The sequence below is a fragment of the Lolium perenne genome, chromosome 5 (assembly GCF_019359855.2).
Source record: "Lolium perenne isolate Kyuss_39 chromosome 5, Kyuss_2.0, whole genome shotgun sequence".
Classification (NCBI taxonomy): domain Eukaryota; kingdom Viridiplantae; phylum Streptophyta; class Magnoliopsida; order Poales; family Poaceae; genus Lolium; species Lolium perenne.
Window position 1 is genome coordinate 44,664,615 of NC_067248.2, and position 27,075 is coordinate 44,691,689.

The 27,075-nt window shown below is 45.2% G+C and overlaps 1 protein-coding gene across 1 annotated transcript; it reads right to left on the bottom strand.

The window, feature by feature from the left end:
* Nucleotides 1-5,299: 5,299 nt before the first annotated feature.
* On the bottom strand, nucleotides 5,300-21,624 carry LOC127298475 (ABC transporter G family member 37). The gene is made up of 23 exons (XM_051328326.2): nucleotides 21,495-21,624; nucleotides 21,278-21,398; nucleotides 21,089-21,180; nucleotides 20,815-20,899; nucleotides 17,722-17,881; nucleotides 17,504-17,580; nucleotides 12,824-12,874; nucleotides 12,625-12,715; nucleotides 12,124-12,425; nucleotides 11,757-12,038; nucleotides 10,479-10,792; nucleotides 9,677-9,837; nucleotides 9,500-9,603; nucleotides 9,263-9,419; nucleotides 8,957-9,165; nucleotides 8,488-8,820; nucleotides 7,952-8,242; nucleotides 7,793-7,876; nucleotides 7,568-7,701; nucleotides 6,378-6,605; nucleotides 6,121-6,292; nucleotides 5,771-6,025; nucleotides 5,300-5,683 (listed from the first exon to the last, which is right to left on the bottom strand). The coding sequence occupies exons 1-23, from the start codon at nucleotides 21,593-21,595 to the stop codon at nucleotides 5,426-5,428; spliced, it is 4,062 nt and encodes a 1,353-aa protein (XP_051184286.1). The 5' UTR covers nucleotides 21,596-21,624; the 3' UTR covers nucleotides 5,300-5,425.
* Nucleotides 21,625-27,075: the final 5,451 nt, after the last annotated feature.

Genomic DNA, 27,075 nt, shown 5'->3' on the forward strand with positions numbered 1-27,075 from the left:
GCAGCACTGGCTCGGGGCTATTTATAGCCGCGTGCCCCTGATACATGATGTTGTAGGGTTTGGTTGCGTGTCCAAAGTCCAAACTAAATGTAGACATTTTCCACGGTCATGTTAGGCAGCATGGAATACGATTACTTTAACGTGGCTATGTGACGATTCTAGAATCCAAATGTGCCACCTCAAATCCTCAATGCACGCATGCACCACATGCAAATCCTAGAGTCAAAAATGTTGAACGGTATGTTCAAGTACACGGAAGAAAATAAACAACGGTTTAGACAACAATAACAGGTTTCAGAATACTCCCAGATCTTATTGCAATAATACGTATAAAAACGACCTACATATCAAATTGCAATATTCAAATTTCTAAGAAACTGCAATATTCAAATATGTAAAACAGTATCGTTGGATAACGTTGCAAAATTTTGTTTGACTTAAAGACATACCCAAAACCGTCACCTTAGAACAAATGTAGCGGAACTCATGCAATAGTTTGGATTATGACTAGCCGAGGGTGCTGAAACTTTTCTCCCTCCCGCCTTAGAACAAATCTAGCGAGACTCCTGTTTTTTACATGAAAGCCCTTACAACATCAGGCTTTAAATTAATAATATAACAATTAACATACTCTCTTTGTTTTAAAATAATTGTCCAAAAAGAACGTATCTACACACTAAAATATGCCTAGATACATATACTTTTGGCCAATTATTTGAACCAGAGGGAGTATTAAATTGCATTATTCTGAAAGTACTTCACGAGACAAATTTACGCACTAATTTTCTCGAAATATGGAAAATAATATATTTTCTTTAAGGGATGTAAAATAGTATCATTGGATAACTTTGCAAAATTTGGACCGGTAGGACGGGGATGTGGGAATTAACCTCGATGGTGCCATCAAGAACAAACCCAGCCCTCGCAGCATCATCGACGTCATGGGAGCCCGACACCAAGGTTTTTGCCCGGTCAAGAGCCCCATCACCTCAGGGAAACCCCACCAACCGAGGAAGTGACAAATGTTGCCGATATCTAGGGTCAAGAGGGTGAGACAAGAAGCACCAGGGAGGGATGCAAACTTCAAGGCTTGCATTAGAAGGCCATCGGGGCGGCCTCCGCACCACACCACACGCGCCCGCCACCGCCTCGCTGCTCACGCAGACAAGAGCAACCAAGGAAGCACAATCTAGCACCAAATGAAAGCTGCCCGCCGCCAGATCAATGGCTCCCGGTTTGCCACCCATTGTTATGGAGGTAGTAACAAAGATAGAAGAAAACATGCACCCCCTAGCCGTCGGGTTTGCCACCAAAAGATCCGTCCCATCCTCCCCAACCACCTCGCCCCTTCAGAGGAGTCCGGTGGATAGCGGTGTTGAGGCCTCCAATGATGATACCTATAAATAAGTTGGTGCTTTGGATCAGTATGTTCCATTGTATGTAGTCTTGTAGTAGTGAGCATCGATCATTTGCAGGTGATATGCAGCATGTGCATGCATGTGGGTGTATCTCAATCAATAAATGAATAATTTAAAAAAGAGTAATTCGTACATACTAATATGTTTTATATGTTTCTCCTTGTATCAATTGAAGCTTTTCTTGCGAGAAAAGCGAGATCACTGAAGCTCGGGAGCTACAGCTGATTTTTAAATTCCTAGGTATGTTGTGTCACGAGATGTTTTTTTTTTTTTCCTTCGATAGGAATATGTCGCCTGATGTGTTTCTTGGTTTACACAAATCTGTTAATTACATTTTTCACTTCACACTAGGCCCTCAATATTCTTCTTTGTGTTTCTATTGATCAGTTGGATTTTTCCTACGTTTGAAACGGTTGAGGATGGATTTCTCGGTCTTGATTTGGCTGTTTGTCGACACCAGTGCGCAAATCTGTCTTACGCACTAGACTTCCACACATGCATGATGTGACAGGAACAAGAGAAGAATGCGTCACGTGGCCACGCCCACTCTACCTATTGTGTAGGTCTGGTATATATATCTATAGTCCAGATAAATTCCATGATCGATCAGTCGACGTCTCGACGTACGTGAGCGTATTTTGCACTGTATTAATCTTCTTCCGATGGATGAATCATCGGTGGAGACGAAGGTGAGCTTGCAGTGCATTAATGTCCAGAGGAAAATAAGAAGATATTCTCGGCCATTTATAGAAAAATGAGGAAGAAGACGAAGTTATCGAACAAACTGGTGTGGAAGACGTCTGCGCGCGGCGTTGAACAGATAAGGACCATATGTTCTTTTTTCCCGGTTGAACTTAAGAATTCTTTTTACCTCTGCACTACTGGAATCGGCAACTTTCGGTGTCGCTGTAACTCGGCAAATGTCGGCAAGAAATGACTTTGCCGCGTGCGACACACAGGCATTCTGGCAAGGCTATTGTGATTTTTTCCTGTGTGGAATGGAGGATTAAGAACACCTGTAATTCCTCCGAAATGGAAGAAGTCCGCATTCTAGCTGTTGCATTTGAAAGTCGAATCAAGATTTCATTTAGAGAAAGATGATGGGAACTAGTGTATGTGTATGCCGAACCTAGGCAGGTATATCTGAACATTGATATTCCTTGAAACAGGCTTTCGCCCTGCTAGATTAATATAGCAACCAACCGATACAAGATTGTCATCACTGCTGTGGCAAACAGCATAAAGCAAACCCAAAAGAACCAAAAAAAAAAAAAGAGAAAATAATGCCAACATCGGTGGTTGGGTGAAAACGATGATGACTCGCAACCGATGCGCCCTCTGGAGAATTTCGACCACGCTCCTAGTCCTCCGAACCGTCGCGTACCAAGCAACACCTCAAAGAAGAAAGCGACGACGACGACGCTGCTTCCCGGACTGGTCTCAGGGTTTCTCCGGTACACTACAGGGGATGGGGAAGAGGTATACCCGACGCTCTTTAGGAAGGATGGCGACACCGACAGGCATCACCGCGTCGGTGTCGAAACGATAGGGATTTCTCCCGACCTCCAAAAAACCACGCCACTGGACGATCTTTAGCACTCCACCAAGCTTGCCACCCACCAGCACACGCCATCACGGTCTTGCAATCACCATCGTCGTCTCGCCGTGACCCACGTAGCGAGGATGAAAGTACCAAGAAGAAGGAACTCCATCGAGAGGCGGCGATACAACAGCACGCGAAAGGGATCGACCTCCACCATCATTGGCAGTAGCCGGCCGGATGCAGCAGCAGAACACACCAGGCCCTTCGGCGCTCCCAAAATGGGTCCGTGAAGTCCCGCTGGCACACTGCAGCATGCTTGGCGCCATAACCGCCACCCCTGGAACCAGCCCCCGCTCATCTATCCACCAGAGGTGCCGCCACCACGCCCGAGGCCCACCCTGACCCAGATGTGGCCCAAGGGCTCAGATCTGGGCCGGGTGGGGTGCCGCCAGCCGCACCAGAAGATACCGCTGGCAGCACTCGAGCTACCACGACACCCCACGCGAAGACGCAGCTCCATCGCGACCATGCCCACCCGTGCCTCGTCGGACCGATGTAGGCCTAGCTTCACCGCCGCTGGACGCCGTGTATCGTGCCACCTCACCACGCACGCGGGGGATGAACAGCCGCCGCCGCCAGCACCACCGAGGCAACATGAATTTTGGCATTGGGGTTGGAGAGGAGGAAAGGATCTGTCTAGGATCTTCTACGAGCATGGCTCCGCTTTTCTTGTTTTGTTCTTCCTTTTCTATTGTTTCTTTTCTATTTTTTTCATTTTCAAATTTTGAATATTTTCTAGAAAATAATCTAAACACATTTCAAAACTTGGCTTTTTCCTGAAATCTGAACATTTTGAACAATTTTTGAAACTGAACTTTTTCAAAATTGATTTTTTTGAATTTGAACATTTTTAAAATTTGAATGTTTTTAAATTTCGTTACTTTTTGAATCTGAACATATTTCAAATGTGAACAAAAATCGAATTTTAACTTTTTCAAAATTTGAACAATTTTTTATTTAAGAATTATTTTAATTTGAATATTTTCAAAAAAAATTGAACATTTTTTTGAATCTGAACAATTTTCGGAGACAAACATTTTAAAAAAACTCGAAAAACCACTGCAAATCCTGGGCGGAAAAATAAGACCCGTGATCACTTGATCCGTTCTTTCCCAATGATACGAGCCCGTAGGTTGATCGTTCTCTTGGGCCAGCGTCTTCCGTAGTTAGCGGGCCTCCGCTGATAACAATGGTTCTGGTCCAGAGGAGTGTTATTATATTAGACACCAGCAAGGTTGTTAGTATGTGCTAAAAAAAATCAAGGTTGTTAGTATTGAGATGCTAGGAAGTATCTTTTTTTTGTCGTTGTATCATAGAATCGTATAGTAGTATCACGATACTATGAGATTTTTATTTCAACTGAAATATATGTATATATTTATAATATACCTCAAATAAATTTAAATATAATCTTTAGTTTGAATTTTGAGCATATGTCTTTTGTAGAGTCTAATCATGCACAATGTATTTGTATAATATAAATACAGGCCAACTTATCTAATGGATGATACAAACATTACTAAGTACAAACCCGCAAAACTTAAGACTGGATATGATACTGCTTTCTTTCACATAGAAAGTTAGAAACTCCTTTTTAAACCCATCGCACCAAAATTTATTGTTGTTATATTTTTTAAATACTTAGTTAGCCTTGAGAGTATAAAATAACTTTTACTCTTCAGCTTGCCATGTTGTTGTGTCCATAATTTTTTTTGTCATAGACATGGAATTGTACGGTATCATTTTTTTTATCGAGATACTAAATATACCACGATACATATGGGGATACGAGTTAGATACTACCACATTAAGGTATCATCACGTATCAATTAGCTACTGTTTTATCTGTTGTAATAAAAGAAGTTGTCCCATTTCGAAAAAAAAATTAGCTACTTAGTATCGTAATCATAAGATATTAGGATACGTATCGAGATAAGACCAGTCCACTGTTAACGTGTGGCAACGAAAAGTGTTGATTGCCATTTGCATAGTGAAACACCACACAGCAAAGTCCTACCGGTATTGAGTAATCCACGTCACAGTTTTGTTACAACTGTAGAAATCATATTCACATAGTAAGTTGTAGTTCTCGAAAAAATAAGCAAATTGTAAGAACAAGACTGGTCCAACGATTGTTTCAGTAAACTTCTGATTCATGCGTGGCTTCACTTTACTACCAAAGGGCAGTGACAAAGAAAGATTACTACCTCCATTCAAAAACAAGTGTCGGCACTTATTTTTGGACGGAGGGAGCACTTGAATCCCGGCAAAGGAAATATATATGCACAGTTCATTCATACACATATCACAAAGAATATTTGGATGGTGAGGAACTAATAATAGCAAGAGCAGTCGCTTCCTATGGATCATTGCTTGTTAATGCGTCAGTTTCAGATAGGGTTTCTCATCTCTTCTGAAAGTTAATATACTTGGCAGCAAATCCAAATATGAGAGCGAAAGCCACGGGAAATGTCACAGACACTGTAGCTACCACTCCCAAGAATTCATGCCTAAAACCGTAGTAGTTTCTAAGAAACTCCGATACAGTCTCACCACTTTCAAGTCTCTCCTCGATGTCTCCAAACTGTGACACACCTAGCCCGTACAATGTCCATGCAACTGGGCAAATCCAGTAGTACCAACTCCACCAGATAGGGATTTTCTGTGTAGAAAAAACAACTTATTAATTTATAATTGAGTAGGCAAAATGAGTTAAATATAACTATGTAAATAATGCAGAACAACTCACAGATACGGGGATTAGAAATCCAGAGAAAAGATTCCATAGGGCATAGAATGCAGAGCAGCCTATCGCTGCCACACCACCATTCGGTGCAAGTCCCACAGCCATCATCCCAAAGAATGTGAAGTAAAGGAATGTGAAGTACATGAAGAACAAATACCAAAAGAATTTGGCTGATGTCCACTCGAATCCCATCATTGCGTAAACTGGAACTCCATATATCAAAGTCTGCACGAATGTGTACGGGAGTTCAATGGCAACCTGCAATATGCATAATCATTTACATAATCAAACTGGCAGTTACGGAAAAGTGATAATACGAATCAGTGTCCCGTCTGCTGAGATGAATTAGTTACTTGCGCAAAAGTATAAGGTAGCGCCGAGTACATTCCAGCTGCTCTTTGTTTGTAGAACACTATCCTTTCCGTGGCAATCACTGACTGAACACCTTGTGCGTTCTTAATACCGAGCATTAGAATGGCAAAGTACATAGACCCCATGGAATTGAACAAGTCTTGTTGTTTCGTTCTGTGTTGTGTAGAGAAACATTTTATAACGTGGCGAACAAATAATTAAGAAATAAAGCATTCTTTTGTGATATTTAAAGACCCACCTCTTGTTGCCAAGGTTCCAGAATACCGTGCCAAAAATCAGTGCAATGATTATGGTGACAAAGAATCTACATCCTATGTAATGAATACTCCTCCAATAAGACAAATTCTGCTTCCACAAGCATATAAAGCACTGCTTCCAAAAAGACTGTGAATACTCATTAAGAAAATGGAGATCAGTAGAGCTAGAAGGAGGCATGCTTAATTCACTTATCAAGGCCTTGGTCCTCCTGAAATCATTAGTTATTAGTTAGTGGGCGCATGTGCTGTGTATCTCGGTAGGCCATAACAATGCTTTAGTCCCATAAAACGGAAAATTATTTAGCTGTGATCGCTCAATCAGAACCTAATCTTCATCCTTACTGGGATTCTTACCTTTATTCTACAAAATTGGTCTATTGTCCTCCTAACGCGTAGTGAAAATGATGCTTGCCAGTTGTTAGTATATCTAAAAGTATAAAAATAAATTGTGAACACCAAACTAAACCTAAGATGTTTATGGAATACTATTTTGTATTTCTTGACAAGATCAGACGTTCCCATAAAAATTAACAATACATACAAATAACATGCCCCCATACAAGCCCATTACACTGCAAACAAAAACTTTGCATCTATACCTATTATTTTGTGTTCCATGGAAACTACGACTGAAAGCAGGATGTCTCCACACTACAAAAATATGTTATGTTTTGTCCAAAACCACTCAAATGCTAAAATACAAACTGGACTGAAGCAAGCACCCAAATTTCTAAAGTGTTTAAGATCCCAAAGCTCTTGATGATTTCTGCAGTTAGGAAATGTTTCAATCCTTTGTTTGCCTCATGACATAATTACTTGCAGTATCATGGCACCAAAGGAATTATTAACATTTTCACATGAGATGGAAGTATGCAACGACTTGTCATACCAATTTTTTCATGCTGTTTGGATTCTTACAATTTCCAAATAGAAATGTGAGTATATAACCACTAGTCATTTCTATGTATTAACCGAAGTGAAACACACATAAGATTGATCCTTGTGTTTTCACTAATCAAGTTTTCACGAAAAAAATAAGGATATCTAAGGCAGAACAATATTCTTGTTTCTTATCATCAAACTTTCATGGTAACAGCCAAGACGATAGAAAGATGTCATTTCATACTTGAAACCTTCAAATTTTAATAACAGCCAGATGCATTGCACTTACATATATAGCTCCGAATGTCTATATATTCCAGAGAGATCAATCCCAAGCATCTGTTCTTGTACAGTTGAGGTCACCTCCAACATCCATGTTGCAGGGTTATACCCATCTTTTATCTTATTGACACCCTCAATTTCCTGAATACACCATGTTCAATTGTAACTTTTGGTCCATGGTTCCCACTATTTCCTAAAAGGTAGTAGAAAAGGTTTCAACCATTTAACTAACCTCAAAGTAATTAATTAGCTGTGAAGAATGGTCGCCTAATGGACCAACATATATCTCCTCCCCTCCTTGTTTCATTAGAAGAAGCTGTGATTCATTGATCATGATGTCAGAAATGCCAACAAAATAAATGTGCTCAGCTAGCAGTAGAAGTTTTATTACCTCATCAAAAGTTTCCAATATTTCAATACTTGGTTGGTGAATGGTGCAGACAACAGTTTTACCGGTGTCCGCAAGGTTCCTGATAGTCCTCATTACAATCGCTGCAGCTCGAGCATCAAGCCTTGAGGTTGGTTCGTCCATAAATATGATTGAAGGATTAGATACAAGTTCCACTGCAATGGTTAGCCTCTTCCGTTGCTCACTTGAGAGGCCTGTCTCTCCAGGATGTCCAACATATGCATCTTGCAATGATGTAAGCTCCAAGAGCTCCATTATATCGTACACAAAAATCTGCATTCAGAACATGACACAATTTTTGTTACTGTACCAAAAGAGAACACTATTGTATGTTTTTCGGTTCAGTGGAATACTGGAATGTTTGTTTAAATATCAGCTGAGTTATGTGAGAAAGCTTAAATAGTTATTTTATGAAGAGATAAAGATACACCATCAAAATTTTACAAAATATTTATCAGGTTTTCTCTCAAGTAACAACACCCTAATAATCAGTCTTCACATCATTCTTATGTACTGACCTTTCTTGTTAATGAGTCAACTTCTGAGGGTAATCGAAGCCACGCAGAGAATAAAAGTGACTCAAGCACGCTCAAGTGTGGAGAGTGGATATCTGACTGCTCACAGTATCCAAATACACGGCAAAAGGTTTCTTGCTTCTTTGAGTAACCTGAGATAGTTATTGTCCCTTCAGTGTAGCCACATGTTTTCCTTCCTGCTAACACATCCATCAGTGTTGTCTTCCCGGCACCACTGATTCCCATCAATGCAGTCAGCACACCTGGTCTAAAGCAACCACTCACACCCTTCAGTATCTCCAAACGATCTTTTGTCTCACCATGTGCTTTGTTTACCTGTAGATTTAAATGTGGAAGCAGTTAAGAAGGAAATAAAGTTCGCGTGCTACTGCACAAAATTATTGTCATATAGTATGGAATTAATCAACTGCTTAAAAGATATTGTGATATAAATGAGATCATGTTGCTTTACCGATTTCATGTCCACTGAATATCTCACGTTGTCAAAGGTAAGTGAAAGTGGCACAAATGGAAGTGCAGCCCTTCTGTTATTCACAGAACTCTGTGACCCATTCATCACTCTTTTCTGATGATATAATTTTGAGGGAGCATCGGCACTCAACTTTGCATGATTTTTCTCTAGTGCATTGGTTTGCAATGATGAAAAGGCTATACCAGAAGCTGCAAAAAAAGAAGGAATTATTCTCCATAATACATTGTTAAGATGGAAATAGGTTTACACAACTATGATGCAGCGCAAATAAAACATTCAACATACATTTGAAGTATGTTAAAGCTGCAGTGTAAAGACCATTGAAGACAAATATGTATCCAATCAGTACGCCCAAGCCAATCCAGTACCACTTTGCTTGTACAAGTAGCCCACGAGATTTCAATATGCTTGTTCCTAATGATTCCCTTGTTCCGGTAAGTATCTGCAAAGCCAAATGTGAGTGTGTAACTATTCTCCTTTAGAAGTTTCAAAATTCCAGGTCTAGGGTGTTAGTGCAATTACTTTACTCCAACGGTTAGAAGTAAATTCGTTTCCTGAAATGGCATTCTGTGCATACATCAATGGTGAGATCCAGTAACCAACCAACCAAAAATTGTTCAAATTCTCTGGAGTGCAAAGAGAGCTAATAAGAAAATGTAAGTTTTAAATTTGAAGTTATTATACTAGCTTTATAATTACCGCTGGAAAGTATGAATCCACTTAGTAGAAGAAGCAAAATTATTGTGAATGTTCCGAAGTTGTTCGCTGCATATATGTTTCTTGTGGCTCCAGCAATCAATCGAAACAGAGAAGATGACATCTGACTGACTGCTAGAAGCACAAAATAATGTTTAAAGAGCCTGCAATGAAACAATCCTTTTCATTCAATCTGAGATAAGGCAAAATAAAAGAAAAAAACTGAAAGGTGCATTTGACAAACATAACATAAGTATAAATTAGCTCTACACAAGCATACTTCTGCCAACAGCACGAACAATCAACAATAGATATATTTCCAAAAACAATTGTTAAATTCTTCCCCGTACCTTTTTCCATGTATTTGCACATGCTTTTCTATAGTATGTGTCCAAAGTTAGCTTAATTAGCTAGATATACGTCTAAAGTGTCATTAACTGCTAATGAATGGAAACAAGAAATATTTTTTATATTTAGTTGAGCCCTTTAATTAACTAATGAAAATGGTACCTTAAAAACGAAGTAAGCAAATCTAGTCATGCAAATTTAGTGAAACTACCAGATCACTAGACTTTGCAACAAATGAAAACAAAAAACAATCATAACACTACCCTTCTTTCAAGAAATAAGCATCCATGAAGAACAAAGAAATACCATTTTACAGGATGAGTAACATTGTACCAATGTTAAAATTAGGTTTCCCAACTTCATCATAGATAAATAAGCATTGTGGATTCTGTAATGAACTAAGGAAATTGCAATAGTAAAACTGGGTACATGACCATTCATTATTCACAATGCTCACCTCCAGATATTTGGGTCAAATCCAACTGCATAGTACGTCACAGAAACCCAGATTGTAACTTCGACAAGCGTGATAGGAATCTTAAGAATACATGTAGGCAAAGTGTATGCCCATGCTGGATACAAAACATCCCTTTGCTTAAAGAACAATGGCAATTTCATGACTGTTCCCCTAAGGTCACACAAATTGCGGAACATGGTTTCACCCACAGAGAAGTACAACAACCCAAGATATATCCCCCCATCAGTAAGTGACTCACGATGCATATGGCTGTTCCAGAAAATGGTTGATGCCACGAACGCTGTCATAGTGATCTGTCACAAGAGTGCTCTTTGTAAAGAATGATTGTTTCAAAACTGATTGTCTACAAATAATATTTTAATTTTCATTGCAAGCTATGATTGCATAGAGGGCACATTTATATCTAGTGCTCCTTATAAAGAGTGATTGTTTCAAAACTGATTGTCTACAAATAATATATTTTATTTTTCATTGCAAGCTATTATTGAATAGAGGGCACATATATATCCAGGGGAACATTAGTTTACAGTGTGAAGTGTTGCAAATTTCTTACAAGACGAAGTGGCGATCCTAGCTTTACACAGCAAAAGCGTGTAGCAAGTTGACAAGTGAAATAAGAGAAACCATAAGAATATTATGAAATAAACCTTGTTGTTAAACATAGGATTGAAAAAGAAAAACTAGAGAGATAGGCGTTAATTCAAACAGTGATAAATAATAGCCATTATAATATTTTATTTGGCTCAGGATGATTCTTTCATCACCCTCATGAAAATATCAAAACTTTAATTTGCTTCCAGGTGGTCCCTAATGCAGAACGCATATATGTGATTGAACTTTGTTTTAGCATCTCCAACAGACTTCCTGTTGGAATCATATGACAAAACAAGTACTACCGCAGGATTCACTGTAGCAGGCCCCGCGCCTGAACAATGTGTCGGGTAGAGACTCTCGTATTCATTTGTATGCTGAGTAGATGGATTTCGAGAGAGATTTTCCTTAGTTTCCCTTGCACCATCTCAAAGCAATAATGAACGGTGGATCTATGGGGGTGGAGAGCACCCATGAGCCAAAAGTCCGTGTTATGCTAAAACTGATGGTGGAAACTGTAGTTTAGTCCAATAAATACAAGACTACATTGAGCATACGCTACTAGTTTATTATTATAAAACCAATGGTCAAAGGGTGTTGTTTGAATGGTTGTGCAAGGTGAACACAAAAGTTATACTGAGTGATGAACGGGGTGTATCAACTCACAATTGCAATATTGATTAAGTACAGTGACGAGTTCCTCCTCATAAGCATGACTTCTCTAGTAGATACTGCTTTGATCAACTCCCTTTTGCCGACACCATACTTTGAAGTGGCGAGAGCAGCCAACGAACTCTGGTTCTTCTCAAATGGCACTTCAAGAAACTTAGCAATAGCTTGTCCTTCATGAAATTGATGAAAGGCTTTTGAGAATTGCTCCACTGTGAAGTAACGATATGTTGCACTACCATGCAACCAATATTGCTTCTGATCTTTCAATGAAGTCACCTTTAAAACAATAAAATTAAAAACATGAGCGACATGGAATGATTACAGAAATTCTGTAGGGCTGATGATTTTAAAATGCACCTACTTCTAACAGGAAGTCAGCAGTGGCTTTTCTGGGAGGGCATTTGAAGCCTAGAGACCCAAAGAACTCGCCAACATTTTCTTTGGGGCCTTGGTAGACAACACGCCCCTCTGAGAGGAGGAGGACGTCGTCGAAAAGATCAAATGTCTCAGCTGATGGTTGAAGCAGAGAGATTACCACTGTTCCCCCAAGTATGTGGACAGATTGCCTTACGAAATTCACAATCTCATACGTAGTTGAGCTGTCAAGCCCGGTTGAGATCTCATCCATGAATTGGGCTCTGGCTGGGCCGATGAGCATTTCTCCTGAAACAAATTTCGATATGTGAATCATGTAAAAGTCGGTTGATCTGTTCCCGTCAAATATCGTAGCTACCAATTCGACATGATGTTTGTTATATGGATGGCCTTCGATTATACTTTTCTTTAAAGAGGCTGATTCAAAACCTATCTTGCAGACATTTGAGTATGTTACATGAAAACTCGATTTTCAAGTTCAACGCACCTATGGTGACACGCTTCCTTTGCCCACCAGATATACCTCTTGCCATATCACTTCCAACTAATGTATCTGAACATATCTGAAGCCCTAAGATCTGCAGTGGAAGTATTTTTTTGAGCAGATTAAGTACTAACTCTACTCAAAATGTTGACTGGAAGTGTACTCGTCGTGTTTCAGATAACTGTAAGCCCATGAATCAAACCTGCATTATATAGTTTGTCATTATGTCGGTCTCACTTCCATTTGCAGATTCCTGAAAGGGTGGACCAGTTAATCAGTTAAATATTGTAAAATAGAGGAGGTCTTTTGAATTTAACTCTATCTAGAAACTGTATTTGCGCAAATTCACAATGGAAGGAAGGAGGAAGGAAACTTTTGCCAATGAAAAGAACTTCACATATTTTTGGATCAAAATGTTGGAGCGCCCATAGTCAGGAACTCAGGATCAACAGACTTTAAGGTGTAAATCCTATGAAATTCATATCTGCCCATAGTGATAGGATCCCTTTTTTGACGTCCCCATGTCCCCCCCTGTGGTGTGTTGTTCTGTTCATCACTGGTTACTCCTCTTCACATTGGAAAAGACTCCCCACCTAGTCGCAGCCGCCGGATTTGGTTCTTCGATCCTCAGACGCAGAGCCGAGCTGCAGAGTTCGAGCCGTCTGCCAAAGAGGCTATCAAGAAGCAGCATCCGGCACGCGCTTGAGCCAGGGGCTGCGGCAAGCAGCGATGATTCCAGGTGAACTGCAGCGATTTCACCTGGGCTGGCCGTCGGACGCGCGAAGTCACCAAAGATAGTGGCGGGACCGCCGCCAGGGCGTGATCCGCCGGGGTGGATGCGGGAGCGAGCGGCGCCGGTCTGACGGCAGCACGCCGGCGAAGGACAGGGGCCAGAGGGGAGAGATTGGAAGTCGAGGAGTGGATGGAGCGAGGGCGGGCGGGCGGACGCGCAGGGAGGGGGGGAGGTGAGGGGAAATGGCGACTGGAGTGCGCCCCGCCGCCGCCGACAGCCGTCGAGTGGCCATCCCGGCGGCGACGAGGGGCGGTCACCCGTGTGGGCTCTGACCACTGTCCCCTTCTCTTGGATGACGGCGAACAGGGGATTCGCCGGCCGGCGAGGTTTTTCTTCCAATCCTGGTGGCTTAGGGTAGCCGGTTTTGAACAGATGGTCAAGGATAAGTTGACCTTTTGTATCCAAGAGTTGGGGCCTCACTGTTGCAGCATTGACCTTTGGCAATGCATTGCGCGAGGCCTTCGCCAACATCCGCGGGGTTGGGGGGCCAATCTCGGCAAACTGCGGAGGGAGGCTCGGGATAACCTCCTCTCCCAAATTAAGGAGCTTGATGAGCTTGCCGACTCGTCCGGTCTCGATGAGGAGGGATGGGCCCTCCGTTACTTCGTAGAGGACCAGATCGTCCAGCTGGATGGCGCGGAAGAAGATTACTGGCGACAACGCAGCAGGCTGCAGTGGACCCTTAAAGGGGACTCCTGTACTGCCTTCTTCCATGCCTTCGCCAACGGGAGGCGTAGGAAGTGTCTTATTCCTCGCCTGCTGACAGAAACTGGGGAGATTTCTGACCAGCAGGAGATGATGGGGCATGTATACCAGTTTTACCAAGGCTTGATGGGTGCTGAGGGGGAGGAGAGGGTCTTCTCCCTTGCTCAGGACCTTTGGCTGGCTGCCAAGAGGATCTCCGAGGAGGAGAATAGGGGTCTGGAGCTTACCTTTACCCCTGAAGAGCTAGATGAGGTTTTGGAGGGCATGAAACCTGACTCGGCCCCGGGTCCAGACGGGTTACCGGTTCTCTTTTTCAAGAAGTTCTGGGACATCCTTAGAGCTCCCATTCTTCAGATCCTTAATGACTTCGCCCTAAGGAGGGTCGACATCGCGCGCCTTAATTTTGGAGTCATATCCCTTATTCCGAAAATCCAGGGAGCTGACACCATCAAGCAGTTTAGACCTATCGCTCTCATAAACGTTATTTTTAAATTCGTCGCCAAGGCTTACGCTACCCGTCTCGCACCTCTTGCGCATAGGACTATAGACCGTAGTCAATCGGCCTTCATCAGGGGTAGGTGCCTGCACGAGGGTGTGCTCGCCTTGCATGAGATTGCCCATGAGCTGAGGGTCAAGAAGCTCAAGGGCCTTCTCCTCAAACTGGACTTTGAGAAAGCCTTCGATCGGGTAAGTTGGGACTTCCTGAGAGAAGTGCTGTTAAGGAAGGGTTTCTCTCCCATGATTGTCCACCGCTTGATGCAGCTGGTCTCGGGTGGCCAGACTGCTGTCAATGTTAACGGCGTCATCGGGGAGAACTTCAGGAATGCTCGGGGTGTGCGGCAAGGAGACCCGCTATCCCCGATCCTGTTTGACTTCATGGTGTACTCTCTGGCGGCTATCATTGCCAGGGCCACCGAGGTTGGGCACCTCAAGGGTGTGGTGCCCCACCTCATCCCGGGCGGGATCACGCACCTCCAATACGCAGATGACACCTTGATTCTGCTGGAACCCTCCGAGGTTGGGCTCGCCAATCTTAAGCTTCTGCTTCTCTGCTTTGAGAACATGTCGGGGCTTAAGATTAATTTCGCGAAAAGCGAAGTGGTTGTGACAGGGGTCACGGACATGGAGCGTCAGAGGGTGGCTGACTCCCTAAACTGCAAGCTCGGGAGCTTGCCGCTTCACTATCTTGGCTTACCGGTTAGTGACCGCCCCCTCTCAGTCGCGGACTGGCACTTCCTCACTGAGAAGGTTGGCCACAAGGTCGAGCCTTGGCAGGGCCTCTTCTTGGCATCTGCTGGGAGACTTGAGCTCACCAACTCTTGCCTCTCCAGCCTCCCGTTGTTTGCCATGGGCCTATATTTGCTTCATGACACGACTCATGCAGCCATGGACAAGCACATGTCCCGCTTCTTTTGGGAGGGAGTGGGGGCCAAACGCAAGTACCATATGGTGGACTGGGCAACGGTGTGTAAACCCCGGGTGTTTGGAGGGTTGGGTATCCTCAACACCAAGTCCATGAATATCGCCTTGATGGTAAAATGGATCTGGAAGATCTACCAGAACGCTGAAGGCCTGTGGGCCGACCTTCTTAGGGCCAAGTACCTGGGAGACCATGATCTATTTTTCCCGGCGGTTCCCACCAAAGGATCTCAATTCTGGAACGCCATACAAAAGATCAAATGGTACTTTAAATTGGGTGCTAAGCACCAGGTTCACAATGGGCGTCGAACCTATTTCTGGTTGGACTGGTGGACGGGTACGGGGCCCCTTCGCTTCACCTTCCCTCGGTTGTTTGCTTGCTGCGACAACCACTTTGCTACTGTCCAGGGGGTCGGGACCAATGAGGGCTGGCGGATAAGGTTCCGTCGCACCTTCGGCTTAGCCGAACGGGTCGAATGGGACAACCTCTGCAGGATTTTCGACCTCTCGCCGGCTTCTGACGGCGATGACGTCGTTCGTTGGGCTCTCGAACCATCCGGGGAGTACTCCACCAACTCGATGTACTCTAAACTGTCCCGAAGGGGGACGGTTACCCACATTAAGGAGATTTGGCGCACGAGGGTACCGCCGAAGATCAGGGTGTTCTTATGGCAACTTATCCGTGGTAGGCTTCCCTCCGGGGACCAATTGCTCAAGCGGAACGGGCCATCGAACGGGCGGTGCGCCCTTTGTGGGGAATGGGAAACTTGTGATCATATCTTCTTCACCTGTCACATTGCGAGATTTATGTGGGCAGGGATTAGGGATCTCCTTGCCTGCTCTTGGGACCCAACAGGGGCTGCGGACTTTGTTGCCATTGCCAATGGCTTGACGGGTAGACTTCGTAGAATAGCTTGGTACACCTTCGCTGCCCAGAGTTGGGCGCTTTGGAACATCCGCAACAAGCTTGCTATTGAAGGCTCCCTGATTTCCAGCCCAGCTGATGCAATCTTCAAAATGTCTATCTACATGCAGAGCTGGAGGGTACTGGTCAGACGGAAGGACCGCCCGCTGCTGGACGTGGCGCTGGACGAGGTTAGGAGGCTGCACGCGAGGATCAGGGCCGGAGGACGCTGACGACATCGACATCATGGGTGGTCTGACGTTTTCCTACTTCGCGCGGCTCCTCGCTACCTTCTGGCTGTTTATTTCTATGAGTTTCAGACTTGGGTACTTGTATGGCAGCACTTGTCTTATGGAGGTTTCTGTTCTGCGGTGTGTGTTGTATTGACTTATGGCTTTATTAATTTAAAGCTGGGCCTAGGCCTTATGTTTAAAAAAACGAGGGGAATGGGTGACCGCGGTGGTTTTCTTTTGGAGGGAGTGGCCCGGGAAGTAAGGGTCAACCAAATCCCCATTCATTTGTTTGAGCTTGTTTTGTAACGTAGGATTTATAATTTAAAAATACAAACTTGATTTGACAAATATTTGTACTCCGTACAATATTAGCTATACACATTTCTTTTTTTTTAAAAAAAAGACTACCTTTTCACTAGATCTCATGCAGGAACTAACAGTTCCATTGTCAACATATATGTGCTAGGGATTTTTTCAAAGAAAAGAAACAAAATGAACTAGGTCTACATAATGTACTAGGGCCTTCATACATGAAAATATCACCAGCTTCGCAACAATTAATATGTCTATAGTGATATTTCACAATATTTTCATCGGTACATACACATAAAATGTATGAGCGATTGCATTTCTTGGAATTTGTGGCAGCACCTAAAATATAATATGATTGAAATAGTCCCTCGGAGGTGCTCATAGGGGTAGGGGTGCGTGCGTGCGTTCATAGGGGTGTTTGTACGTGCGTGTTTGTGAGTGTCTGCGTTGTACTGTGTTCTCAAAAAAAAAAATGATTGAAATGAAAGAGGAAATAGGACAAGGATGTAATTTCACCTTCATGAACATGTCGATGTCCTGCTCCGTCGTGATGCCTGCTTCACTCTCCCTTTTCATTAGCTCTGCAAGCAAATCTGAACACAGGCCATGAATTCAGTTTTACTTGACTTGTTTATGGACCAATTTGCTCCCATTGAAATAGTTATAACCTTTGCTCTTTATCGGAAAAAAAAGTTATGAACTTTGCTAAGCCAGTTGTAGGTGTTGATCATTACCGTGCCGATCCCCGACGCCCTGGCACCTGGCGGAGAAGGCCAGCGTCTCCCTCACTGTCATCTCCCCGTTGTGGAGGTCGTCCTGAGATATGTACGCCGCTGTCCTTGCAGCAAAGAACTGTTCCATTCCCTGGCCGTTGTAAGTGACTCTTCCAGACACCTGGTTATAGGTGGACCAAAGAAAATTTTGAAACCCGAGCAAATAAGTTTAGTATACTAATTTTTGGTCAAATACATATAAAATATTTTTTTTTTTCGAAAAGGGGGAAAAATCGCCCCAGCTTCTGCATCCAAAGGATGCACACGGCTTTTTATTAGATTATTCATGAAGTCTTACAAGAAACAATACAAAAGATCACTCTCGAAGCAACCTAACTATACCTGCAGTGGGATGTGTAGGGTGACAATACACCAACTCACATCATCCAAACTAAATGCCTTCCCAAACCGCCCAATAGCAGGTGAGAAGCACATCCAGTCAAGCAGACTCTCAGCGCACGCCAACGCCCACGCCACAGGAGTTGCTTCCGCCGTCTTCCTCGACTCCATCTTCAAGAGAGATAATCGCATTAACCTTGCAAGACCTGCCGTCGATGCCACCATGACGCCAGACGGCTCCACCATCCACTCCACCAACATCCGCCAACATCCAGCAGCTGCTCCAAAAACGATGCCCCAAGAGGTAGAACGACGCAGAGCGCGCCGCCATCGTCCGATCCGGGAAACCTGGACCTAGGGTTTCCCCCGGAGCAGCACGAGTGAGAGACCGCAGACTGCGACGACGATGCCTTCAAGAAGGTAGCGGCGTGACACGTCGCCATCGTCCGCCAACCGAGGTCGGAGCACGGTTTTCACCGGCAGCCGCGCATCCCGAACCCGCCGAGTGTAGTGCCAAGACGGGCAAAGATGACGCCTTCGACAAGGTAACGACGTCGCCCGACGCCGCCATCATCCGCCAAGACCGAGGTCGAGGCTCGGTTTTCACCGGCCGCCATGACACCCCGGACTAGATCTCACCGCCACCCTGCCGCCCACACGGCCAGGGCCACGGGCCACCGCTCGCCGCGAAGAAGACGGCACCGCTGCCACCATCCGGAGCCGCCGCTCCGGCGTCCAGGGCCCCCGCCGAGACCACCACCAGTAGCCCCTCCAGCACCGAAGCCCGCCGCCACCGAGCCGCCAGATCCCGAGAGCCACCCGCCGCCACGGACGGAGGAGCGGCTGCCGGAGTCGCCAACCAAGGGGGAGACGCGTCGGGGGTGGAGAGCGTCGCCGGGCAGTGGCCTCAGCCCCGGCAAGCCCAGCCTGGCCACCTTCCTCCATGCGGCTGTGCTTGGCGCCGGGGACCGCAGTCGAGGGCCAAATCCCCGCCGCCCCCTTCACCGGCGCCGCGGCCTTTGGCCGGCAGCACCTCGAGGGGCGACGAGGAGGGAGAGAGGGGGGAGGGCGGACGGGGCGGCGGTGGCTAGGGTTTGCCCCTCCCGGTCGCCAGGAGGAGCGACGCGAGAGGGGTACCTGCTAGGTAATCCCTCATACATATAAAATATGGGCAAAAATATGCTTGCCGGCTGGCCGGAAGCCCGGGCAGCTGCCCGGGTAAGAGCGATGCTAGATCCGCCAATGTCCGTGGTTGTATTGGTTTCAGGACACATTATTATTTTTCCAGATAAGCACACAGACTTAGTATTGTTCAGGGCATTTCCGAAGACACCCACTAAAATGTGTCTTTGCTGTGGTCTTTATAGAGTTTTGCAGATGAGCATACTAGCATAGTCAAAGTCAATGAATGCATCAACTTGGGCTACCCTCAAAAAGCTAGTATTTAAACAAACAATGGAATCGTAGGGGCATCAAGATCGCGGTCCTGCCCATGGAGCTTTGTAGACGCATCAAGGCCGAGTTTGAGCAATGGAATTGTGCTAGGTTGTGTGTTCGTGGAGGTAGTAGCGGACCTCAGCAAGGAGTAACGTAGGTACCCTGCTGTGTGTGTGTGTGGATTGTGAGGCAGATTGGTTTGTAATATGCGCTTGGATCTTGTAATCATAAAATTCTCTTTCTATTTTAATCAAGGAAGACACGCGTGGCTCATGCGTGTTCTTGAAAAAAAAAAAGCATGGTTGACCAAACCAGACATTCCGAAGTATTATATGTTTATGTTATCAGAAAGTCATATGTGTAGTATGAAACACTAACCATGACAAAGTGTTGAAACTATTCTCAGTTTAACAATATTCAAACTAATTTCTATTGATAATAATTAAAGACAGAAAAATTGATTGCATGGATTCCACTAACTGGAGCATAGTTTGTTCATTTGGGTGAAAGATTGACGCACAAGTCAAATGGACTAAAAGTCTGAACTGATGGGAGGAAACTATGCAGTGTATTTATATTCAACATTCCCCTCACGTCTAGGCTATTTTAGTTCTTAGTGTGAGTTGTGGGTTTGGTGCAGAGGCCGCAAAATCTTTTTTAAAACTGTGTGAGCAGAGTCTTGAACTTGAAATATTTTGGCTCTGATACCATAAAAAATCACCGCACTAGTAGCCAATTAAACGAAAGGTCCGAACTAATGGAAACAGATTAGGCATTGTATTTATATTTAACATTGGGGATAAAACTGCTTTCGACTTGTCCTCGAATTAAAATAAAATCATCGGCGCTCTTTTGTGCGTCTAAAGCCCTGGCTCATAGATTAAAGACTAGCACTAAAGTCAGTTTTGGAGAATACGAACATTTTATAATCTTTTCTAATTAGTAGCAACAGCCTATTGAGCTAATATGTACTCCGTCCTTGATATAATATAGTGCACATTGGTTTACGGGAAAATCAAACTCCACTAATTAACTATGACCAAATTTATTGAGACAATTTTTGATATCTACAATATATACCATATTAATAGAAACTTCATGATGAATTAAATGGCGTTGATTTGACATTGTAGATGCTAATATTTTTTTGGTACAAACTTTATCAAAGTTCATAAGGTTTGACTTTCAAAAATCTTATAAAGCACTATATTTTGGCGTAGAGGGAGTACAAGAACACGCTGCTCATGAAAGAGAGCAGCTTAAAAATAGTATATTGACCTTCAGTCCTGAGTCTGGCTTTCCAGCCAAAGTCTTGAGCAGTGTGGTTTTCCCTGATCCTGGAGACCCCAACACCAAAGTCATCCTTCATGAGAGGAAAAAAAGGACAAACTGTTAGTCTACCAACCAATTGAGAAAATCGATGATCAGGTACTAGATTAAATGACTTCAAAAATAAGAAAATTTCTCAGACATGCACCTGAATACCTGATCAACGACAAAACCAAACCTGATTCAGCTTGATTATTCAAACTATTGGGTGAAACATACGTACCTGCCTGGCCTCATGATTGTATTAGTTTCATGCAGTATTGTGTGCTTGGTCTTCCAGTCGTTTGGCAACACATGGAAAGCATTCGCGACGCCCTAGAAGACATATATATTCAGTAAAACTGCATCGCCAAGACTTTCCAGCTATATGCATATACTGATATACAGCAGTACAGGACGAGCGGAGAAGTACCATGAAAATGCTGGTGGCGGAGTGGAAGATGTTGGTCGTCGCCCGGCTCCCGACGTAGACCTCCGCCTCCACCGCCAGCCCCTGAGCGCGCACCTCGATCGTCGGAAGCTCCATCCCCACGCTGCGTGCAAAGTTCATGTAAGAAGCTTCTTCATATATGCAGTATGCACAACTCAAGCACAACACAGAGAGATGTATGAACGGCCAAACTCCTCACCGGTCGAAGCGATTCTTGATCTTGAGCAGGAACCGCTCGTGGTCGTCGCCGGTGAAACCAACCAGCCGCTCGACGAGGAGCTTCGCGTCTTGCTCCGCCATTGGATCCGCGGCTGCGACGCGAAAGACCCGGAAACTCCAGCATATGTAAGCACTCCGTGGTCATCTCTGCCCCCGCCATGTCCTTTTCAATGACTTTCTCTTGACTCTTGAGTCTTGAACTCTTGATTACGTATACGAGATGACATGTGCTTTACTACGTGTATTTACCAACTTGGTATACAATGACTGCTCGGCCGGCGGCAAGACCCAGTGAAAATGCGTTCCAGCATTTGACCTTTATTTTCCATTTCAAGATAATGCCGTAACCTCATAACGATGATTGAGATGTCCGCAAAGGACAAACCGGAAGTCCGGAAACCATGGTGCCAACTAGAGGAGAAAGAAGAGAGTATCACGTGCACCATTGACCCTCTTGGGTAGTCTGCCGGTCACCATAAGAAAATCACCGAAAATAATAAAAAGATTTAGCAGCATGTGAAGGAAGAGAGTATATATATACTTGCGTATGAGACCTAGTCAGCATAAGAAAATAACCGAAAATAATCGGCGTGATTACCTCTCTGTGAACTAATTTCATTCTCACCCAAATGATGTCATCAATTCTCCGCATTTTTCATGTACACGGGTGAATTCCATTGAACTTGAAGCCTTTCAAATTGGTCTTCATGGGTAAGAGCATCTCTAGGAGAGCCCCTAAACGGGCCAAAACCGAAAAATAACCGCTAATTTACGGGTTCGGGCAAAAAAATGGCGCTGATCAGTGACAGTAAAAGGGCTAAAACCGAAAAACATTTTTTGGGCCGAGACCGAAAACCCAAAACGGCATGTATTTGTAGGGGTCGCTCGAGCGAACCGAATGCTCGATTCTTATCTAGGACGCGCTGAAATTTCAGCTGACGCAACCGCTCGCTCTTTCCCTCCCCGCGCCGCCACCACACTCCGCCGCCGCCGCACCGCCCGATTCGCCCGAACCCCGCATCCCAGAGCTAGCGCAGGTAGCCCCACACCCCGCCCGCTGTTCCTCGCCCAACTTCGGGTGCCGCCCCCGCCGCTCCGTCCGAATCGAGGATGAGCTCGGGCGACGAGTTCGTCGATGTTGATCTATCGGATTCGTCGAGCTCGGATGATTCCGACCTCGACGAGCTGCTTCAGGACGTCGAGATGGAGGCCACCATGCTCCTCCTCTTCGTCAAGGAGCTGGAGGACTGCGCGAAGCTGCTGAATCGGAGGCGCGGGTCCGTGATGGGGCGGAACCACATCCAGCGGAATCGCCTCCTCGGCCACGAGCAGCTGATGGAGGACTACTTCGTCGAGGTACCTACCCATCCTCCCCATCTATTCCGTAGGAGGTATCGCATGCGGCGTAGCTTGTTCATCCGAATCGTCAAGGCCTGCGAAGCCAATTCGAATTACTTCAAGCAACGTAGGAATGCCGCCGGGGTGATGGGTTTTAGCGCGTTCCAAAAGATCTCTGCTGACATGAGGGTCATTGCATATGGCATCCCCGCGGATTACACCGACAATTATCTTCGAATTGGCGAAGATACTACGTCGGAGTCGGTCCGCAAGTTTCTCGCCTGATAATCAAATTATTTGGGCCAACCTATCTCCGAGCTCCCAATGAGGATGACACCAAACATTTGATGGAGATAAATGAGAAAAGAGGTTGGCCGGGCATGCTTGGTAGTCTTGATTGTATGCATTGGACATGGAAGAATTGTCCAAAGGCATGACATGGATAGTACTGTGGCAAGAGCAAAGATCCAACCATTGTACTTGAGGCCATTGCATCACAAGATTTGTGGATTTCGCACTGTTTTTTTGATTTACCGGGGACACTCAATGACATCAACGTGCTGCAAAGGTCCCCTTTGTTTGCCAAATTAGTAAATGGGGAAGCACCCACTTGCAACTACAAGGTCATGAACAATGAGTACACAATGGGATATTACCTAGCCGATGGCATCTATTCGGATTGGGCAACTTTTGTTAAGTCTATCAAGGATCTTCAAGATAGAATTGAAGCTGAATTTGCCAAAGCTCAAGAAGCAGCTCGCAAGGATATTGAGAGAGATTTTGGTGTTTTGCAAGCAAGGTTTGTCTTTGTTCGTGGCCTAGCCCGATTTTGGGATAAGAAAATCCTTGTGAACATCATGACATGTTGTGTGATTCTTCACAACATGATCATCATCGAGGATGAAAGAGAGTTGAGCTTGCCCTGCTTCTATGACAATGTTGGCACCCGAGTGAAGCTCCAACGCAATCCGGATCACATTGAAGCTTTCCTTGAAACTCATCGGCAAATTGAGAATGCCAGTACCCATGCCCAGCTCGTCTATGATCTGAACATGCACCACTGGCAGCGACATGGCCGTCGCATGTGATCCTACCATTTCATTCATTTGTTTGTCACATGTATCATTGTTGAGACATTTGTTCATTTGTCCAATTTTCCGAGAGTTGTTGTAATTTGGTTGAGACATTTTTCATTTGTTCAATTTTCCCAAAACTGTTGTAATAATTTAGTTCAGACTATTGTTTATGTGTTATAATAATTTGGATGATTATTTGATTAATTATGATCGATTGTTGTATTTGTTGCATATGAATTCTATGAAAAACTTTGTCTTTACGGGTTCGGAATCCGCTGGCGCAGAACAAAGCCCGTAAACCACAACTGAAGGACGGAATATTCTGTTTTTCAGTTTTGGTTTACGGGCGTTGTTCCAGCCATTTTCCCCGTAAACACGAGTTCGGTGCACTAAACTCCGGATTTTCTGTTCGCATTTTTACGGGCTTTGTTAGAGACTCTAAGGATGATGACCACCGATACGCTTGTGCATACCGCTATATGAATGACAGACTGGTGTTTGGGGAAATTCGGAACTGATGGACACTGGCTACAAAATTTCTGAAACCAATAGCATGGCCATCTATTATCTCCTGCCTTTTGTTTGGCCAGTCGCTCGGTAAAATGTTATCCGGATCAGCAGTAGCAGGAGACCATTTTATTCAGCGCCTGTGTGGCGGAACACATTTGGGATTTGGCGATTCGGCGCATAAGAAGTCCATCGGTGCACATGTCGTGCTACAGTCATGTCTTTTTATTACTGGCATTGCCAGTTTCAGGAATCTGTCCGAGCACTGTCAGGTCATCCATATAGCAAATCATCCGATTGAGTATTATGTGTGTGTGTTACCAAGTCATTATGTACGTAACAACTATTGGAATTCGAGATTCTCCGCAGATTGTACCAGGTGCAACAACCAGTTAAAAGTTCATACCAGATCGTTGTATCAATTTTTTCGCTTATAGATCTCCGAGACGGTTTGCACACACTGGAGCTCTCACTTTTTTTTTTTGACGGTTAAAGGTAGGAGCTGAGCTCTCACTTATCATAGGCAAATCTGAATGGTAAACAAAAAATACGCATGTACACATGTGTAGAGAATTGGTATTGTCAATGGCACATCACTACATGCAAGTGCTGGCCGTACAGTACATATGAGTTTTGATTTGGAACAGAGAAGTGGAAAGTACCCAATATGTGATCTCCCAATGCCTCCTAAACTCACCATATAGAGACGCAAGATGCTTGGTGTTCATAGGCGGTTCATCTCTATCAGCTTGTAAGGAATGAGAAAAAAACAGAGTTCATCTGTCCGCTTCTACTTCTAATACGTCTTCTTTCTTGTGTGCTCTTTTATGTGCCATGCATGAGTGGTCACAATATATATTGAACCTGGCCCGGCGACTCATTCAGTTTGATATGTGTGCATATACTAGTACTACAATATTTATTTAACTTAACATCTTAAAGTAGGAAACTAAAGTCCATTCAATTCCAATGAAATTTGTGAAGCCACCAGTATCAGGCGCCGACGGCCAAACTGTATGCCGACGGCCAAATATCGGGGCGTCGGCGTACGACCTGGCCAGGACAGCCCGCAAGGTTGGCTGTCGGCGTAGAACGGCCATCAGCGTAGAGATGGCTATGCCGAGGGCAGCCATCGGCATCCACCTGGCCCTCGGCGTAGGGCACGGCTCGCATCACCTTAGGGTTGAGGCTCTCCGGTTCCCCTCCACGTGCTACGTGCACGTATAAGCCGACGGCTATACCCTCAGCGTATGGGTTAGGTCCGTTAACGGCGCGGCTCGCCGGCACGCTACGCCGAGGGCGTCTACGCCGAGGGTCGTCCGTCACCGTCGGCGTACGCCGACAGCCATCCCTACGCCGATGGCACAGTAACCTTTGCCAAGGGAGCTGAACGCCGACGAGAGAAACCGAGGGCTTCTGTCGGTGTAGCCTACGCCGAGGGCCAGGCGTGGCCACGCCGAGGGCAGCCGGCCATCTGCATACGATCCCATTCCTGTAGTGCCTACAACTCACAACTTCGATTTTGGACACTCCCGTTGAGTAATTTTACGGTACCTCTAGGAAGTAGACCATCTTTTCTTTCAACGTAAATTCAATCATTATTTATTTTTTAATGCTTGGGTAAATTTGATGGGTACCAATACTAATACTCGATGACATCGTTATACATACAAGTTTGTGTGTGGAGTGGGAACGTGTAGTGAGTGCAATTCCTCCCTACGCGGTTGAATCAGCTCGAAGAGATTGTAATTCTATGTAACCAAGAAACTGTTTAGAGCATCTCCACCCGCGCTTTCGATAGCGGCCCCGATAGCTATTTGGGGGCCGGGGCAGAAAATGGGCTCGCACCGGCGCGCCCCAAACGGCGCCGGCGATTTTTGGAGCCCAATAGAAACGCCGGCAACCCCGTGCCGGCCCTTTCACCAAGGGCGCGAATCGGGCGCGCCGGCGCCTCGCGAGGCTGAATTTTTTGGGTGTGGGAGCCGCCTGTCAGCCAAACAACCCAAAAGTCGACGCTAGCGGGGAGTGGCGGGGCCGACGCGTCAGCGGCTCATTCAATTTTAACCTAACCGTCGCCTACCTCGCGATGGGAGTTAATTGGGACGCAGCAGCGGTGCAGTTTCCGCAGACGTGCAGCGAACCGTCCCGTCACCGGCGCCTTGCTTTTCGTGCCGCCGTTAATGAGCGCCACCGCTCCCCCGCCTCCCTCCGGCCTATAAAAAGGGCCGTCTTTCATCGTCCCTCTCACACAAAAACCCTAGCGCCTCTCTCCCCAACCCAAGCCGTCACCATCTGAAAAGACGACACCATGTCTGGTCGAGGCCGAGGTCGGGGCCGTGGTCGTGGCCATGGCCGCGGCAGAGGAGCACGCACGCCGTCGCCTGCCACGCCGTCATCTTCATCGTCGAAGATGGACGAGGAGGGGCCCGTGGTGTTCGAGTTCGTCCTCGTCCTCAAGGGCGACCCACGCGGCATCCAGAGGCTGCCGGACACCTTCGCCGACTACGTCGCCGGTGACGACCGCCCGGGCAAGCTGCATCTGCGGAAGCATTCGTGCGGCTACTACCGGTGGATCGTCGACACGATCTACGACGCGCGCGGCAAGATGTACCTCCACATTGGCTGGGAGAAATTCGCGCG

Bases quoted from the DNA above. Each gene is read 5' to 3' on its own strand.
- LOC127298475 (XM_051328326.2), bottom strand. From the start codon at position 21,595: ATGGCGGAGCAAGACGCGAAGCTCCTCGTCGAGCGGCTGGTTGGTTTC. The intron at 21,399-21,494 runs GTGAGGAGTTTG...CTTTGCACGCAG, and splicing joins ATCAAGAATCGCTTCGACCG to CGTGGGGATGGAGCTTCCGA. The intron at 12,039-12,123 runs GTAGGTGCATTT...ATTGTTTTAAAG, and splicing joins CTGCTGACTTCCTGTTAGAA to GTGACTTCATTGAAAGATCA.